This window comes from Porites lutea, chromosome 2 (assembly GCF_958299795.1).
Source record: "Porites lutea chromosome 2, jaPorLute2.1, whole genome shotgun sequence".
Classification (NCBI taxonomy): Eukaryota; Metazoa; Cnidaria; class Anthozoa; order Scleractinia; family Poritidae; genus Porites; species Porites lutea.
This window is the reverse complement of record NC_133202.1, coordinates 52735038-52754479: the sequence shown is the minus strand read 5'-3', so window position 1 is coordinate 52754479 and position 19442 is coordinate 52735038. Positions and strand designations below refer to the sequence as shown.

General features: G+C 38.2%; 1 protein-coding gene across 1 annotated transcript in view; it reads right to left on the bottom strand.

The window, feature by feature from the left end:
• LOC140929008 (uncharacterized) overlaps positions 1-13667 on the bottom strand; it is a 136320-nt gene extending 122653 nt beyond the window's left edge. Inside the window, exons 1-10 of the mRNA XM_073378821.1 lie at positions 13596-13667; positions 12559-12656; positions 11315-11602; positions 10842-11123; positions 10218-10505; positions 9593-9880; positions 8968-9255; positions 8159-8446; positions 7542-7841; positions 2588-2875 (exon numbers count right to left, since the gene is read on the bottom strand). Coding sequence (XP_073234922.1) covers positions 2588-2875; positions 7542-7841; positions 8159-8446; positions 8968-9255; positions 9593-9880; positions 10218-10505; positions 10842-11123; positions 11315-11602; positions 12559-12652 — 2404 coding nt within the window. The 5' untranslated portion in view covers positions 12653-12656; positions 13596-13667. The remainder of the gene's footprint in view (positions 1-2587; positions 2876-7541; positions 7842-8158; positions 8447-8967; positions 9256-9592; positions 9881-10217; positions 10506-10841; positions 11124-11314; positions 11603-12558; positions 12657-13595) is intronic.
• Between the last annotated feature and the right edge of the window lie 5775 nt (positions 13668-19442).

Below are 19442 nucleotides of genomic sequence, written 5' to 3'. Positions count from 1 at the left end.
GTACCAATAGGTCTTGAATAAAACCATCACCCTCTTGTACAAGGATTCGCTTCTTTGTTTTGTAAGGTACATTTGTTTCTGCTAGGTTTACTAGAGCATCCCTATATGGCAACACGTTCCGCTTATTTTCTTCGGGGATAAGAATGTATTCCTGAAGTATATTGTATAAGACTTGAACTAATGCATGTAGTTGTTGTGGACTGGCTGTCCGTAAAAGAAACTGTCGCTGATGAGCTGGACAAACAGCTAAGAATTGAAGAAAACCACGATTGTTCTTGACAACTTGAGACATTGCGACAAACCGAACTTATGATAGTAGTTTGCAGTCTTTTATTGACTGTCGCGGAGAAAAACAATGGAAATGTGGTGGCGGTGGTGGTGGTGGAGGGAAAACACTAGAAATGTGGTGGCGGTGGTGATGGTGGGGGTGGTGGAGGGAAAACAATAGAAATGTGGTGGCGGTGGTGGTAGTGGAGGGAAAACAATAGAATTGTGGTGGCGGTGGTGGTAGGGGGGGTGGTGTAGGGTAAACAATAGAAATGTGGTGTGGCGGTGGTGGAGGAACACAATAGGAAAGTGGTGGTGGTGGAGGAAAACTATTGAATTTTATAGCCTTCAAAACTATATCAATGCGCATTATGCTAGCATTTTCTCAGTCTAAATTCTGCTCCTGAGGAGCTGACATGAGTTGGTTCTGTTCCGTTTGCGAAAAATCACTTAGGAGAAAGGATAGAATGCAAAGGCACGTGATGTCTAAACACCACAATGTTGGTCTCACACCATTTCAAACAGTTCCGTTTTCACAGAAATATCAGCGGTTTCGATTCGAGCATCCTTTTACCTCCATGATTGCCGGAATGACCGACTCAGGAAAAACGGCCGGGGTTCGATCTCTATTGCAACAAGCTTCAGAGACAATCTACCCTACCCCGGAGAGGATTGTTTGGGGTTATTCACAATGGCACACATTGAATTCGTTAAGGGAATTCCCACGGCTTTGGAGCAGGATTCCTATTTTGATGTGAACAAACGGAATTTGATCGTGTTTGATGATCAAATGATTGACGCCAGTAAAGACAAGCGAATTGTGAACCTCTTTACTCGTGGTTCTCATCATCGCAATCTAAGCGTGATTTATATCGTGCAGACTCTATTTCACCAGGTGAAAGGTAGTCGCAGCATAAGCCTAAACAGCCATTTTTTGGTGTTATTCAAGAACCCACGCGACAAATTGCAAATCTTGACTCTTGCCAAGCAAATGTATCCCAGGCAAACTGATTTCTTTTTAAATCAGTACGAGGAGGCTGTAAAAAGACCGTCTGGTCAATTTATTTATCGCGTGTTTTAATTGATCCTTTTTAAGTTATTAATTGTTTGTGTTTTTACAATAATAAGTCAAGGTGCTCCCTTGGGTCTAGCTGTAGGGATGAACGAATTTGTATTCAAGTTTGGGCTTTTTAACCAGCATAATTAACTGAATAACGGCGACCATAAGCTCATCAAGCGCTGAGATTTCAATAGTTAGTCGTTTCCTCGAGATAGAACAGAGAAAACGCTTTCGTAATGATGAGTCAAAATTGAAATAGAGAGTTTTCAGCTCCACTCTGTGTATGTGTGTGTATGTTTTGTTTATATATCCGATTTTTAGCGCTAAACAAGAAGACATGTGTTGCTAGGCGATCGCACCTCTGATTCCTATTTTTATAAATTGACTTTCCACTCATTAGGAACAAGAATGGGGTTTATTTAAGAACCAAAAGAGTTAGGGTTTACTTTAGAACCACCTGTTGTTTTCGATAAAATTTTCATACCCTGTGCAATACTTTCTACAGAGTCAAGTAAACAAAGACTGGCATTTTTGCTTGATAGGCAGTTTTTCGCTTCGCTGAGCTTCGACCTCATTTTCATGTTTTGCCTGAAAAATTAGTACGATTTCGCATTCCCTTAACCTCCCTTTCCCTTCTTTTGAAGTAAAGATTTTTCAGTTAACCTCCGTGTCTTAGTTTTGTTTATAACCGATTTTTAGTGAAAAAAAATTTAATGATTAAAGATTTTTCATTTAGTCAAGAGAGAATGATCATCCTCTCTTGATTTAGTATAATCTGCAAAGATAACACGTTCAAAATTTGCCCGATTTATTTTGAACACATGACAGTTTCGACAATATCCAATCAGAAGACTATAGCAAACAATATCTAATCAGAAGACTATAGCAAGTAGCTAATTATATAAAAATCACTTTTCTGTTTATAGATTAAGATCTCAACCTTTTTTGATGACGTCAACTCTAGGAAATTCTGACGTCACTTGCTCTTTGCCAGCTACAAATAAACTATGATATCATCCTATCTATATGACATGCATGACGTCAGCCAGCTAAAAATGAACTATGACATCATCCTATCTTAAGGGCATGCATGACGTCATCGACATCAATTTAAACTATGACATCATCCTATCTTAATGAGATGCATGACGTCATCTGCGTTAATTTATTCCCCCGCAAGTTAATGAAATTTCCCCGCAAAGAAAAGGAGTAACCGGTCCCTTATCCACTACTGCACAAGTTAAGATATCATACACTAACCTTTGATAACATAAACTTGATTAGCCCATGGTCCGCCTTCGCCATCGGATCCACAAGCTGTAGCCTTTCCATACTTGTTAAACGTCTTCCCTGCTGTAGCACTTGCTGCACACCAACCACCATGTTGAACTGCAAACATGCTGTAGCCTCTTCTCATTGCAGCCGCGGCACACTTTGCAATGGGGTTCTTTCGAGTCCAATATGTCCCATCCAAAATAGAATCCTTTCCTTCCAAGGGTAGGATTGCTCGGTTTCCGGTATCCCTGTAGCATCCAATGGATTCATACCCTGAATATAAAAGAAACTTTGATATAAGACCAGGGCCTGCGCAGGGGGGGGGGGGGAAGCAAAGGGCCTTACGGCTCCCCCCCTTCCCCACCCCATTTGTGTCATGCAAAAAAGTATACTCTTTCCTAAAGATCTTCATTAAAGAAATTCAGTCTTTGATAATAGACAAAGGATCTGGTTCTCTGTCTTAACCACAATAAGTCTTCAGTACATGAATCCTATGAATTAGCCGCTGCTTAAAGATTGGAAAATGCCTTAGACGTGCGGATAAAATAACTTCAATAATTTTCATATATATATATATATATATATATATATATATATATATATCTGTAGCAAGTGACGAAGCATTTTTATTGATGGAGTGTATTAAAAAATGCGCTGTCCATGGGGGTGCTTAAGAGAAACTGTAAACTAACTTGAAAGCATTTGTGGCCGAGAGTTTATTCTGTCTTCAATGAGACGTTGCCTTACAGGCCGCGATTTTACACGAAAAAAGGTGAGACATTAATATATATGACCCGCTCATCATGGTTTTGATAAAATCTACTTCTATGAACCTAGTCAACGTCTTGGTCCGTTTTAATCAACTGCTATAATATTGTTGCTCCTTCCCACATATCCAATATGGATATTCCCCGTCACATCTTCCTTCTCAGCGGTTTCGAAAACACTTTTTTTTTTCATTTCATCTGCGTTTTTCCCCTTATCCTGTAACGACAACAATGATATGACCTACAAGTGACCGAATTCCTCATTCTTTAATTTTCAAGAGAATGCAAATCAAGAGAATTGCAGACAATATTCGTGCATTATTTTTTTTAATTGACAAATTGCAACAAAGAACCTGACGAAAAGAAAAATTATTGTTGAACCAAGTTTTTTCTTAAGTCAGACAATAACAAGTGTAAATGCACACGGGCGCACGTGCAAGAAAACAAAAGTATATATCTATCTATATATCTCTCTATATGAAAACCTTTTTGAAAACGGGTATATATATATATATATATATACACCCGTTTTCAAAAAGGTTTTCATACAGAGAGATATATAGATAGATATGTACTTTTGTTCTCTTGCAGGTGCGCCCGTGTGTATTTTTCACTTGTTATTGTCCAACTTGTGAAAAACTCGGTTCAACGATAAATTTTTTCGTCGTCGGGTTTTTTGTTCCAATTTGAAATGTCGTTTTGAGTTTTTTTTTTTTGGAAAAATACATGCGCCCTGCGATACAAATTTGCAATGGCGAATTATATGGCTGATTTTGGGAATGAGGAAAACATCCCGCGAAGTAGCCGATCCGCGAGTTATACGGCGTCACCGAATTGGTAGCCCAAATGCCATGGCATCTGTAGCAAGTGACGAAGCATTTTTATTGATGGAGTGTATTAAAAAATGCGCTGTCCAGGGGCGTGCTTAAGAGAAACTGTAGACTAACTTGAAAGCATTTGTGGCCGAAAGTTTATTCTGTCTTCAATGAGACGTTGCCTTACAGGCCGTGATTTTACACGAAAAAAGGTGAGACATTAAGATACATGACTTTATCATGGTTACGATAAAGTCTGCTTCTACGAACCTCGTCATCGTCTTAGTCCGTTTTAATCAACTGCTATAATATTGTTGCTCCTTCCCACATATCCAATATGGACATCCACCGTCACATCTTCCTTCTCAGCGGTTTCGAAAACACATTTTTTTCACTTCATCTGCGTTGTTTTAAAAATGAAAATCTTTGATGTTTTTTCCCTTCTCCTGTAACGACAACAATTATATAATCTACAAGTGACCGAATTCCTCATTCTTTAATTTTCAAGAGAATGCAAATCAAGAGAATTGCAGACAGTGCTCGTGCATTTTTTTTAAACTGACAAATTGGAACAAAGAACCTGACGAAAAGAAAATTTATCGTTGAACCAAGTTTTTTCACAAGTTGGACAATAACAAGTGTAAATGCACACGGGCGCACGTGCAAGAAAACAAAAGTATATATCTATCTATATATCTCTCTATATGAAAACCTTTTTGAAAACGGGTGTATATATATATATAGATATATATATAGACCAGTAGGTGAACTACTCAAATCCTGAGTGCATGGGTGTTTAATACAAGCCTGTTTCGTAGGCCACCGAAAAGGTGACCCACGCTTCAGTTAAACTCCATTATTACACTGAAGCGTCAGGGTCTACATCAAGAAGAGTGATCGCGTGATAAAAACGGTTACCTATAACGTTTGAAATTTAAAGTTTTAAGAAATTTTAGAATGAAAAGCGCGCGCTTGCTCTCAATCGCCTACAACTCTTACACGAAACCTAAGTCGCACGAAAGCTCGCGCTACAATCTCTGGCTTTCACATGTCCGATTGTACCTTAGAATGAACTTGCGTCGATGTCTGCATGTAGAGACAAGTTCGTTGCGCTTGTTCAGTGTTGTCATGTGAGGCCTACAGATTAAAAAGAACTTCTCTGTTGTACATAGATTGCAACGTTTTGTGAGGTTGGTGTAAGATTTTGCTTTGGCGAGTATTTTCCACGTGATGTTGAATTCCTTATTTGCCTCCTTTAGTTGCCACAGGTGCTTGCTGAGCTCAGTCTCATTCCTTCTCTTTTCATGTCTAAATGACATCAGGTGGTTTCTGTATCTTGCCTTGAACTGAGTAGCTGTGAGACCGATGTATGTCTCTTTTCCGTCCCCGGTTGTGACTGTGGCTTGGTACACGACTTCACTCACCAGGCATATTCTCCGTTTAGCGGGCAGTCTTCTTTTTTCCTACAGCTACACGTCTTCTCTTCGTTTTTCTGTGGCTGCGCTGTTACTGCTATCTTCAGGATAGCTTTGTTGTGGCCATCTATTATTTGCTTGACGTTGGGCATGCAGCTGTAGCTGAGCTTTATGGTGTTCCTGTTGAAAATTTTCCTCAGTTTGTGGCCCGCTGGGAAAGATCTTTCAATGAGGCTGATGAACGCTCGTCCGATGTTGGTTTTGACGCTTTTGTTAAATGGTGGATTAAACCATATAACATTTCTTTGTCGTTTGCGTTTCTGTGATGGCGGTTGCTGTGGTGGTTTGTTGTGATATATAAAATGAAATGACGAAATTCAAATTGATCATCAACTAAAGTGCTCAATGGTTTTACCAGAGCTTTGAATAGAAATGTAGACTTATTATTATTATTTTTTTTTCATTGTTTATCCGTTGCTATGTAACCCAGCCTATTATGAATCGCTACCGTTTTTTTTCAAAATCACTCTAAAACACCATGTATTGTTTCTTTTTGGCAGTTGCCTGATGATTGCTTCTCATTAAGCATGAAACTCTGAGTAGCAAGTTTTTGACCTAGTTCAAGTCTACATATCTATATATATATATATATATATATATATATATATCCGATGACTGGAGAATTACACATACCTTGTATAAAATATCATCGTTTCTATATGTACGTATTCAATTCTTTATTGTAATAATGAAACAAATATCTATAATGTCAGCATTTGGAAAAAGAATTAAAATAAAATACTTAAATTTTTAAGACGTGTACTTTGTTTATGGACATTTACAAACATTTTGTTCACTTTTGCACACATTTTGTTGGGGTTTGTGTTCTTTCTGTTTTCCTTCCATTGTTATTTTATTGAAAAAAACAAACAAACAAACATCTTGCACAGTTTCCTTGTAGTTCTCCGAGTTTATTGTACAAACATTCTTTGCACTTTTTGTAAACATTGTAAAAACTTTTTTTTCAACTTTTCAATAACGTTTTCCACCGTTATTTTGTTAAATTTACGAAGATTTTGTTGACATTTCATCTTATCAATTATACAGAGTTTTTTCCTTGAGTATTTTACAAGGACTATGTTCACATTTTAAAAGGTGGAAAGGTTTAAAATTTCTGTAAATGTAGATTGAATTTTACAAGGAAAACATTAGGATTTTATGGACATTTTATGCGATGTAGTCTCGCAAAAAGTGGTCAAAATTGCAGACATATTATATTATGGGTTTATAAAATGTCTGTAAGAGTGCACGTTTATAGACATTGTAATTTACAATTAAGTACAGGAACATCAAGCTTTTTATAAAAAAGTGGCCTGCACGGAAACGCAATGCATTCAGCTTTTCGACAATAAGTTATCAATTCCTCCTTTGCTAAGAAAAATCTGAGCGTGGCGTCCGGTCATCGCAAAGGCAAAGCGTTCTATTCCCGGTCAAGCCTGAATTTTCAGGTTCTTTTGCAACCGCTTAGGTTGTTCATTCTATCGCCAAAATCCTGTTAACTCTCTTATAACCGCTAGATCCGTTTGAACCCGCATAGAAGACGTCCTCGGATCTCTTACCCCAACCCCCACTTTCCTTAGCCTTCGCAGTTAAATCCACTGGTTCCCGCCCTTCGGAAACTTCTGCGCCGACCATGTAATTTCAAATATGCATTTAAATTTTGAGAGTTGGTGCTCTTAAGGGTTTAAAGAGAGTTTACGAAAATGGTTCCTGAGTTAACTTTTCTGTCACTTATCTGATGGTGAACCCAGTCATTGGGGTAAAGCCAGGTTTTGTACGAAGGAAAATTATTTTCAAGATGCTTGGCAACTATTATCATTTTGCACTGGCTGATGTCTCTCATCTAAATAAATGACGGGCGTGTATCCAAACGCTACCTTACCTTTGATCACATAAACTTGATTACCCCACGGTCCGCCTTCGCCGTCATCCTTACAAGATGTAGATTTTCCATACTTGTCAAACGTCTTCGCCGCTGTAGCACTGGCTGCACACCAGCCGCCATGTTGAACAGCAAACATGCTGTAACCTGCTCTTATAGCCGCTGCAGCACACTTTGCAATGGGATTCGTTCGAGTCCAATATGTTCCATCCAAAAGCAAACTCTTTCCTTCCAAGGGTTGAATTGCTCGACTTGGCCTGTCCCGGAAGCATCCAATGGATTCATATCCTGAATACAAAACTAAACACAGGATAAAACATCCGTGTATAAGAATGGACTTACGTTTTTAAAGTTACGAGTTCCGTCACTTTTAACTGATGGGGAACCAGGCTATCTTTATATTTATTTATCATAGTTGTCGTGCCTTGTTACCTTAAGATCTGCTCCATTACGATATGTTACACCATAGTTACCTTCAGAATTAAATAACTGTGACAAAAAGCTGGTTGCGTAAAAAACGAAAACATGTCCAATATTCTTTGCAGCTGTTAGCATGAAATGGCTCATGTTCCATCATCAAATTCAGATTGGAGGCGTGTCTCGAAACACAGTCTTACCATTGATCACATAGACTTGATTACCCCATGGTCCACCTTCGCCGTCATCCTTACAAGCTGTAGACTTTCCATACGTGTTAAACGTCTGTGGCGCTATTGCACTGGCCGCACACCAGCCGCCATGTTGAACTGCAAACATGCCGTAACCCGCTCTCATTGCAGCTGCGGCACACTTTTCCACAGGGTTTTTTCGACTCACATAAGATCCATCCAAAACAGGGTCCTTTCCTTCTAAGGGGTGGATTGCACGATGTGCGGTGTCCTTGTAGCATCCAATGGATTCATATCCTTAATAAGCAAAGATCGTTTAAAAGCCTCTTGAGCTATGAAAACTAAAGACTTTTCTAAAAATTATCTGGGAACATTTGAAGGCTGTCGTAAAGGGTATGGCCAAGCATACGTTGAATTCTATGGCAACCGAAATTTGACAGCCATTTTTTTCAACATTTGCACTTTTCCTATAAAAAGGATTTCTTTTTAAATTTACTTGCTGAATTTTAGTGTTATATAGGGGTTTCTTTCTTTCTCAAATATGTATTTGATCCTTATTAACTAATTCCAGGGAACGCAGGAGAGAGTCCAGAAAAAAAAAAGAAGAAAAAAAAAAAAAAGAGAAAAACTGGAGTACCCAAGAAAAGCCTTCCGGGGCATGGGAGAGAACCGACAAGAAACTCAACCCACAACCCTCCGAATTTACGATTAAATTTCGTCTGATGCTTCAAAAAGAAGAAAAAAGACACGATGGTTAGCTACTGGTGGCATGTGATGTCTAATAATGCGGGTGTACATCGAAACACTAGCTGTCTCACCTCTGATTACATAAACGTCATTGGCCCATGGTCCACCCTCGCCATCAGATCCACAAGCTGTAGATTTTCCATACTTGTCAAAGGTCTTTGGTGCTGTAGCACTGGCAGCACACCAGCCACTATGTTGAACTGCGAACATGCTGTAACCTGCTCTTATTGCAGCCACTGCGCACTTCTCAATGGGGTTTTTTCGAGTCCAATATGCCCCATCCAAAATAGAATCCTTTCCTTCCAAGGGTAAAATTGCTCGGTTTCCGGTGTCCTTGTAGCATCCAATGGATCCATATCCTAAAAGGAGATATAAACGGAAACAGAATAAAACTTTCGAATACTGGGAGCTGGTGCTCATGGAAGGGTAAAATAGGGTGAATTTAAGAATTGACTAGCGAGATTCTTTACTTTTATTTGATAGTGAGTCATGTCATCTTTTAGTTTATGGTTATTTTCCATAGTATCAAGCGTCAGTTCTACATCGTAGTTACCTCTTCTGCTTTACAATGAGAAAAAGTAAGTTGCTCAAAAAAAAAAAAAGTTTACTGGACGACTGGCAACTGATAGCATACAATGGCTTGTGTCTCTTCTAAGTGACTGATCATGAGGGACCTGAATCGAAACAACGTCTTACCGTTGATGACATAAACTTGATTAGCCCATGGTCCCCCCTCACCATCTGATCCACAAGCTGTAGATTTTCCATACTTGTCAAAGGTCTTTGGTGCTGTAGCACTGGCCGCACACCAGCCACTATGTTGAACTGCGAACATGCTGTAACCTGCTCTTATTGCAGCCACTGCGCACTTCTCAATGGGGTATTTTCGAGTCCAATATGCCCCATCCAAAATAGAATCCTTTCCTTCCAAGGGTAAAATTGCTCGGTTTCCGGTGTCCTTGTAGCATCCAATGGATCCATATCCTAAAAGGAGATATAAACGGAAACAGAATAAAACTTTCGAATACTGGGAGCTGGTGCTCATGGAAGGGTAAAATAGGGTGAATTTAAGAATTGACTAGCGAGATTCTTTACTTTTATTTGATAGTGAGTCATGTCATCTTTTAGTTTATGGTTATTTTCCATAGTATCAAGCGTCAGTTCTACATCGTAGTTACCTCTTCTGCTTTACAATGAGAAAAAGTAAGTTGCTCAAAAAAAAAAAAAGTTTACTGGACGACTGGCAACTGATAGCATACAATGGCTTGTGTCTCTTCTAAGTGACTGATCATGAGGGACCTGAATCGAAACAACGTCTTACCGTTGATGACATAAACTTGATTAGCCCATGGTCCCCCCTCACCATCTGATCCACAAGCTGTAGATTTTCCATACTTGTCAAAGGTCTTTGGTGCTGTAGCACTGGCCGCACACCAGCCACTATGTTGAACTGCGAACATGCTGTAACCTGCTCTTATTGCAGCCACTGCGCACTTCTCAATGGGGTATTTTCGAGTCCAATATGCCCCATCCAAAATAGAATCCTTTCCTTCCAAGGGTAAAATTGCTCGGTTTCCGGTGTCCTTGTAGCATCCAATGGATCCATATCCTAAAAGGAGATATAAACGGAAACAGAATAAAACTTTCGAATACTGGGAGCTGGTGCTCATAGAAGGGTAAAATAGGGTGAATTTAAGAATTGACTAGCGAGATTCTTTACTTTTATTTGATAGTGAGTCATGTCATCTTTTAGTTTATGGTTATTTTCCATAGTATCAAGCGTCAGTTCTACATCATAGCTACCTCTTCTGCTTTACACTGAGAAAAAGTAAGTTGCTCAAAAAAAAAAAAGTTTACTGGACGACTGGCAACTGATAGCATACAATGGCTTGTGTCTCTTCTAAGTGACTGATCATGAGGGACCTGAATCGAAACAACGTCTTACCGTTGATGACATAAACTTGATTAGCCCATGGTCCCCCCTCACCATCTGATCCACAAGCTGCAGATTTTCCATACTTGTCAAAGGTCTTTGGTGCTGTAGCACTGGCCGCACACCAGCCGCTATGTTGAACTGCAAACATGCTGTAACCCGCTCTCATTGCAGCCACGGCACACTTTGCAATTGGATTCTTTCGAGTCCAATATGCCCCATCCAAAATAGAATCCTTTCCTTCCAGTGGTTGAATTGCTCGACTCGGTTTGTCCAGGTAGCATCCAATGGATGCTAAAATTTTATTTAAAATACAACATTACTGCTCATACATTTTAAGAGAGGATATGAGAATTGCTTTCTAAGTTTTTTCGATTAAGTTTCGTTGTCGTTGACAACGTTTTGGCGACAATGAACCAAGTCATTCTGAAAGTGGCATACAATATTCAGGTCTTCTTTATCACAAGGAAGATACTTTAGTTTACCTTTGATGACATAAACCTGATTAGCCCATGGCCCTCCCTCGCCATCAGATCCACAAGCTGTAGATTTTCCATACTTGTCAAAGGTCTTTGGTGCTGTAGCACTGGCCGCACACCAGCCACCATGTTGAACTGCAAACATGCCATAACCTGCTCTTCTTGCAGCCTGGGCACACTTTGCGATGGGGTTCGTCCGAGTCCAATATGCTCCATCCAAAATAGAATCCTTTCCTTCCAAGGGCTCGATTGCTCGGTTTGATGTGTCCCTGTAACATCCAATAGTTTCATACCCTAAGCATGTAAATAAAAGTAATGTTCTTGTCAAATCGGCGTTTTATCTCTTTAAGGTTATTCGAGAGGTAATTAATGTGACTAGGGAGGAACCATATTATTTCACTCATTTACTTTTTCATTTTCATAGCCTGGTATGCACCATGTTCATCAAACGGCATGTTATTGCTGTTGTTGTTTTCATAATGTTTAATAACAAATCCGGTAGTCATGGGGCTCCAAATATTTCTCCTGGTCGATTATGGTGTTTGTGTTTTTTGTGCGAACGAGCTCCATCAAAACTCAAATGTTTCTTCCTACGAAGAATATATCCCGCGAACATTGACTGTTTTTAACCGTTCGTTCTTTCTTTGCCGTTCGTAAACAGTAGTTAAAACAATATATCTACTTCGTCAACCAATCAGAGCTTCTGACCAGATTCCGAGCAGACCTTATTGACGTCAACAGTATGGATATTTCTGCCGCTGAGGCGAAACGCCCTTAGCGCCGAGGAGCGAGGGGAGACGACTGTTCTCGCAGGCTACCTTGTATATAAAACGGTACACAACGTACAAGTCTAAACAACAACAAAAAAACATCACCATCAACAGCTAACCAAAGGCCCATTGTTTTGAATTAATCCTTGACAGATCCAATATTTCTGGAGTGTCTGCTAGCATTTTTTGATCACCAAAAGTATCGTAAGAATATTTCACGTTATGATATGCATGGCAACAATTCCCAAGGCTGAAGGAAGGCTCATCTTGCTTAGGAAGCTTTTCTTTGATGGAACGATAGAACAGTAATTAACACCAAGCTTCACAGACTCAAGAGATATTTCTGGTTTGCAGCTAACGTCACGGTTACACACTTGGTTAACAAAAACAGGAAGTGTGCCCCTTCGCTAATGACTCAATATTTCTTCATTCTTAGAAAACAAAGTAGCAAGTATACTTTAAGCAAAGTTCTTGACATACCGAAATTCTCGCTGTCAACTGTAACGACTGCAATATACAGGAAGAACGCGATCGACAGCATTTTTTGTGTAGCGTTATGCATTGCTACTTTCATCTCTCTGAAAAAGAGAACATAAAACTATAACCACGTTTAACAGAAAGGTATTCTTTTTTGGCCAGCGATATATATGTGATGGTGAATTTTAAGCCTGTTGAATACATGAGAAGGATATTTTTCATTTAGCGACACAGGCGGTTCGGAACCTTTAATGGTCGCGCTCCCGCCATTCGTTTGTAGCTCAGTGGCAAACAATCCGGGGTAGTGACCGGATGGTCATAGGTTCGACTCCTGTGGGAGAACATGAATTTTTTCTTCCATGCCGCTGTGTGAAAAAAGGGAAGTAACCTTTCGTTTTTGACTGAACACTGTGCACACCGGCGACTCGAAAAAACTCCAATTACTCCCGGTAAGAGTCGGACCTACGATCCCGGACAAAACTACTTGAGAAAGGTTTCCCCATCATGTCCAATTTCCTACGCAACAAAACTATTTCCAAAACGACGCCTTCGGAAAGGAAAACCCCTTCCCCTAATTCAATGTTGCTTCCCACAAACGCCCAGGGATCAGGCTTTCTTTTGAATACACAACAACATTGCTTTCAGGGGAAGGAGTAGAGGGAAGAACTGGTACAGCTACGATGTTTAGAAAAATGCTGTACAAGTATACAATTTTCTCAACAGTTTTGTCCAAGATTGTAGAACGTTCTGGTTACTAGCCTTCATGAACCTATTTTAATGGTCTTAATTAGCTCCCACTATTCTCTTGCAGCGCAGTGGTAGAGCATCTGGACTAGAAACCATAAGTTAATTCATAGGCTCGACTGGAGACAATTGTGTCACAGAATGAAACAACATCTCAATATTATGTTTTCACCATGCAGGCTCAAAACTCACCATCACATCTCTATCATTGCGATGGGTTAATTGTAGATCACTTTCAACACAATTTTGTAGTTAGAATATAACAGTAAAAGAGAGAGCAAATGACAATACTTTACCTCACAAAGGCACTCGGACTTATCTTCAAATTAAATGTGTTCCTGAATGGCAATGATATACTGAGCGATGTCTTCGTCTATGGGCGGCTTTTTATTTCAGTATAGTGGGCTTGGTGTGGCAAAACAAAGACAAAAGATATCAGCGCGTGTTAGTTATAAGTTGCACAGTGGCTTACTTCAATATCTAAAATATTGATAATGGCCATGTTAAAATCTTAGAAGAACATAGGAGGCATAAAAGATTTCGTGAACTGTTATATGAAGAAGAACAAGGACAAGACATAAAATCATGGCTCCAAACTGGAAAAAAAGCACTTCATTCAGTTAAGTTATTGTGAGATACTGGTCTCAATAACTCCTGATTACCTGCAAAGAAAACATTTCTGTAAGTGGCTATCAACTTTTGAAGTGAGAGAGAGATCTTCATTTGACTTGACAGTGCCATTAAGCAATATATCAATGTTCCAGTTCTGTGCACTTCTTAGCATTCAAAGTTCTCATCATGATATTAACAAAAAAGCCTTTGGTCTGTCCCGATCTAGATCTGTTGTTAATTGTAACAATTCACCAGACTCTAGTTTTGACATGAACTCCTCATTTTTTATTTTCTGTTGTTGTTGTTAGTGAAAGTCAACGGTGCGGCCTTACAATTTAAAAAGATACCGCAGATCTTTTATCTATAACTTCCGATAGATCCTTAAAGTAATGACCGAGTAATTCTTGGGATGTTCTTTTATCTAAGATTGCAGTTTAAATGCTTTCTCTGCGAAAACGTTGTTTATTCAAATAGTGGAAACTCGTCGTTCTTCTGGTCTTTATCTCTTACGTACAGGAATAATCAAATACTACAGAGTGCAGGAAAACTCAATCGGCATTAAAATGTCCAAAGATGGTATTGTTATTCTCAGGTTCGATTTTGCACTAACTTTACAATTATTAGGACCCTTGACTCAGTGTGTAAAATTTCGCAATTTAAGAATACCAAGGCTTTGATAGGCCTTGTTTATGTTTGTCTTGTCGACAGTCATTTTGTCATCGATTACAAGGTATCGACCGCGTTTTGCTGGTCTTCATCAGGAGATGACGCCAATATCGTTGTGCAGGACTATCAGTAACACCTGTAGCGGTACAGACTGTAGTTGATGATTCGTGCATTTCTTTACTTATGTCGCGTGCATCTCAGTTGCATCTGGAAAATCTACTTTTGACCCATTTACAACGATAATAACTCCATCTTGATTTATTTCGTGGATCAACAGTCATTAAGAAGGCCAGTATGCTTAAAATTGATATTGCCCTAGGACAAATCCTGAACACGCAGCTAAATACTCTTACAACTAGTAATAGTTGACACTATAGCTGCCTCCGCTCTGCATATTGTCGGTCAATAGCATTCTTGCTCGTTGTGTAGCTCTTTGAAATATACCGATTCATAAGGAAGATTTTCACACATATTCCATATAATAGGTGATATAAATACAGGAAAAGCACGGTTCCATGCACAGTTTCAGGTCGATTTACGCAGTTTTGATCAAAACATTCTCAGTTTTGAGAATAGTTTATTCTAAACAATAAGATTTGATTTAATTAAATAGAAGTTGAATTCTTCGCTATTTTTCTATCACTTTTTACATTCAGTTCCTTTTATTTGCCTTCTGGGCGAAATCCCTGCGGGGGCAATTACTTTAGAATTGAGGAAAATAAAAAAAAAAAAAAGAAAGAAAGAAAGAATTGGGTAAGAGCTGCACCAAAGCCAGTTGCTGGGACGTGAAAACATGAACATTTCTTTCAACATATCAATATAATATCCACTGGTATTGTTCAACGCTTAAACTGAAAAACGATACTGAATATATTTGATCCATAACTTCCGAGAGGTTTTTAAAGTACTAACGAAATGATACTTGGTCTGTGATGCATTTGGCATCGCAGTACCATTGCACATGTGTCGTGGTTGCCTTTTAGAGAGAATGTAACGCTTTGTGAGCAGCCATGACTGTAAGGTCGGTTTCGGGACCAAAATCAATTGCCTTTACAAGTAAAGCTGTATCAGAAGGACCAAGAGGAAGGACAAAACTGTAATTTGGGTCTCCCTAAATTTTCGGTCAGACGTGGAAGTTAGGACGCGTCTAACCAATCAACTAAATCAGACAAAAATGAAATTTTAATAAATTTTCTTCCGAAAAGGCTAAATATACATTCTCATACAAATTTTTTAACGGGTTTTAGAAAATGAAATATACATTATCAAGATATGTCAACGGTTGAATACTTAAAAGAACTTTAATGAAAGGAACGTTTAGTCAGGATTAGTCACGATACGTTGCATTAATTATAATTATTATAATGAATATTGAGCATAAGAACTGGTCAATAAAAGCCGACAAAAAACGTCTGTCTACAGAAAAATTGCGCTAAACTTTCTTTAAACGACTTTAATTGACTCTTCGAATACTATATGATTTTTCTGAGCATGAAAAATGGCCTGAAAAAAAATTAGACTTTCTTTACGCAACTGCATAAGCCATGTGTCTTTAACTGCGATGATCTTCTTTACGTTTATTTCTAATCTTTAAATTGGTACGTTGAAAATGATATGAGAATTGCGGAAATACAAATTTTTAATGAAGATGTATTCGTCCCGACTGTAATAATAATTTAAGAAATTACAAATGAATACGAAAAAAAAAACATATTGGGACTTAAACGAGATTCAAATCATGCTTTCGCTTAGCGCAGCAGTGCTTTACCAACAATAAGACCCCCATGATACATAATATGTGTGCAAGCCAATATGTTGAAACTGCTCTATTTTGTTTCTGTAGGTCGCTTGTAGTTTTATGTCACATTTATAGTGTGATTTGAAGACAACCCCTAAGCTGGAAATTACCAAGCAAAGCCTTAGTGTAAATCCTGAACACGCAAATAAATACTGTTACTAAAACAGAAAAAAAAAATGCTAAGTCGTGCAACACGGAGCACTTAATATATAGCATTATCTATCAAGTGCGTTAAGGATAGAAGAACTACCCTAGCATGTTAAAAACCTCATCACAGGCATATTCCTAAATCGGGGAAAATAAAATTAAATATTTAATAGTGAATGAAGAAAGGTAAATTGGATACCTAAATAAAAGATATTATTACTAAATAACGCTTTCAGTATGTTTATGTTATCAGTAACAAAGGGTTCAGCTTGAACAATATCTGAAGTATTTCTTATGGCTATTAAATTTAATCAGCACAGGAACTACAAAAGATTTGACCATCTCTCTCGTTGTCTCGGTCAAAACAGACAATATTCCCATTTAAACTGTTAAATGCGTCAGATGGAACGCGGAATATAACGTCGCGAAACCGGAGGCAAAAAAAAATTAAACCTTATTTTTTATTTAGAATCTAGTATCAATAACTCCTGAAGTGGCATCGACTGCTGATCATGAAATGAGTGTCATTGCCTGACATGCATACAGGAACGAACCTGGTTTGATAACAGTGTCATGTAATATATCAAACATGAGATGCAGTGTTTCATCACCAGATGAAACACCGAGAAGAGAGTTGAAAATACGCCGCGCAGCGGAGTATTTTTGACGAACTTCAAGGTGTTTCATCTGGTGATGAAACACTGTGTCGAATGTTTGATATTTCTTCTCAAACAAAATCATTTTTGAAGGAGAAATTAAGGATGCAAATACTAAGCAGTGTTTCATCCGATTTCCAAACACTCATTAAACATTAATTTCCTTTGTATTTTCTTAATGAATTCTTAATGAGTTTGAGAATGACAAATAAAAAATGCATTGTTGAAGTTCAGTGAACGGCTCTAGCACTTAGTTCTACTCATGATATTAAGATCTTGATGTATAAGTCTAGTTGTTGACAAGCAGACTCTGAAGCAAAAGATATTAAGTATTCACTGCTTTTTACTCTTCCATCAATCAAGATTAGAACGACCAATAAGATCGAGCAATAAGAAACAATGGATTAAAATCTACCAATCATTTATCACTGTTCTGTCAATCATTGTAGCGGTTTTTTTAGAAAAACACAGGTTGAAAAAAGGTGTTTCAGTTTCCGTTTTTGTAGCGGTTACCTCACGGAAACTGACACGTTTGTAGAATGTTAGGGATTAAATTTTTAATTCTTACATCAACAAATTGAAAATAATTTTCGGTGTTAGCTGAGCCGTTTCAGGGTCATAAACATTGCCTGTGAAGTTGCTAAGGAAATAGAAATATAGAAAATATGAAGAATATGTAGAAATATGAAAACGAAAACTGTAAGTTTTAATCTAGTTGCAATTAGGTTTCCATTTGGTCTTCAGAAAAAAAAAAACTTCTTAATACCTTTAATTGGTTTAAACTGAAGTGTTTGTTTTGATAACTTTTTCTGTTGAGTCACTAGGGAAGTACTGTTTCAGCAAAGCGGAAAGCACAACTCAGTGGAAAGTAGAACCCAGCGTTTACGTTCAAGACCATTAATTCAAACAATGATTCCAGGGTTTTTAAAATTAATGATTTTCAGGATTGGAACCTTTGAATATTCTCCTGAAGTTGCTAAGGAAGTTTTACTCTCTCATTGAAGTGGCAAAGTCAAAGTTTTTAAAAACCTGAAGCGACCAACTAGTGGAGAAGACATCTTACATCGGTTATTAAGGCAGATCCCAGTCGGTGTTTGACAAAATCGCAGTTTTACGACAAAACGTTGACTAATTTGTTATCTGTAACAGTAGCAAGTTCATCCAATAAAGAAATGTCACGATCGTCTGTTATAGTCTCAATCTAAAAATACCTTTTACGAATTGTTTTTGAAACACGACAATGGAATCTGTGCCTTTACTTCGGTGCTTACGCTTATAGTTTGCGACTCATCCAGGTGAACTCAACTTTAGACAAAATCTTAAAAGGTCGACTTTTGCCATGAGATTTTAGTTGAATTTTTTACGACGTAACGTGTCATACTATACTAAATATGATCACGTCGTAAAGGTGACGTCGTGATATATTTGAAGACTTAAGGACGACCTTCAAAGTACACTTAACGATAATCGATTTCTCGCCGTAAAATAGACGTTGGTATATTTTACGAGGTAACGACGTGTGCACAAGGTTTACGTCGTAAATTTTACGACGTGATACCTGACGGTAGAATTTGACCCCCTGGACGTGAAAAAGGTGTCAGAAAGACAAAAATGTGCTCAAAGTGTTTTGAGCAGTAATGAACGGCATAATATGGCCTAAATAGAAAACTATCTCTGTTATCTGAGTCGCTTACCTGGATATTTTATATCATTCTTGATCGCACGTCTTCTCTTTTCCACGCTTAAAATTACGAAGCCTCTAATAGCAACATTCATTTGAAAAGCACTTAAGATAAGATATCTCAATTAAGATATCTCATTATCTTGTGTAATTACAGCATCATCCACAGGGACAGTTTGTCAGAAATAGTCACTAAACGTATTAGCTATTAAACACAATGAATATTGAAATGAGTGATATTTTAACAGCCGGTTACCTTGAATGTTTTAACACCTGATAAAAACAACAACAACCGCCCACACGAACTAGAAAGGGTTGCCCCTTGTTTTTTTGTTTCTGTTCTCGCCCCAACTAGCTTCGAGGAGATTTTTACCAAGAACTCCAGTTTTTTCCTTCTCCCAAAAAGGATTAAAATTTCCATTACGACAAGAGAGAACGAGTTCATTCTCTCTTAATTACGATGAGCAATTTAATAGACGAGTCGAAGAACTACTTGCTAAATTATAGAATGAACAACAAGTAGAGGAATTTAAAAAATACAGGGAACGTTATCGCACAAAAAAAAAAAACAGTGTAAAGCACT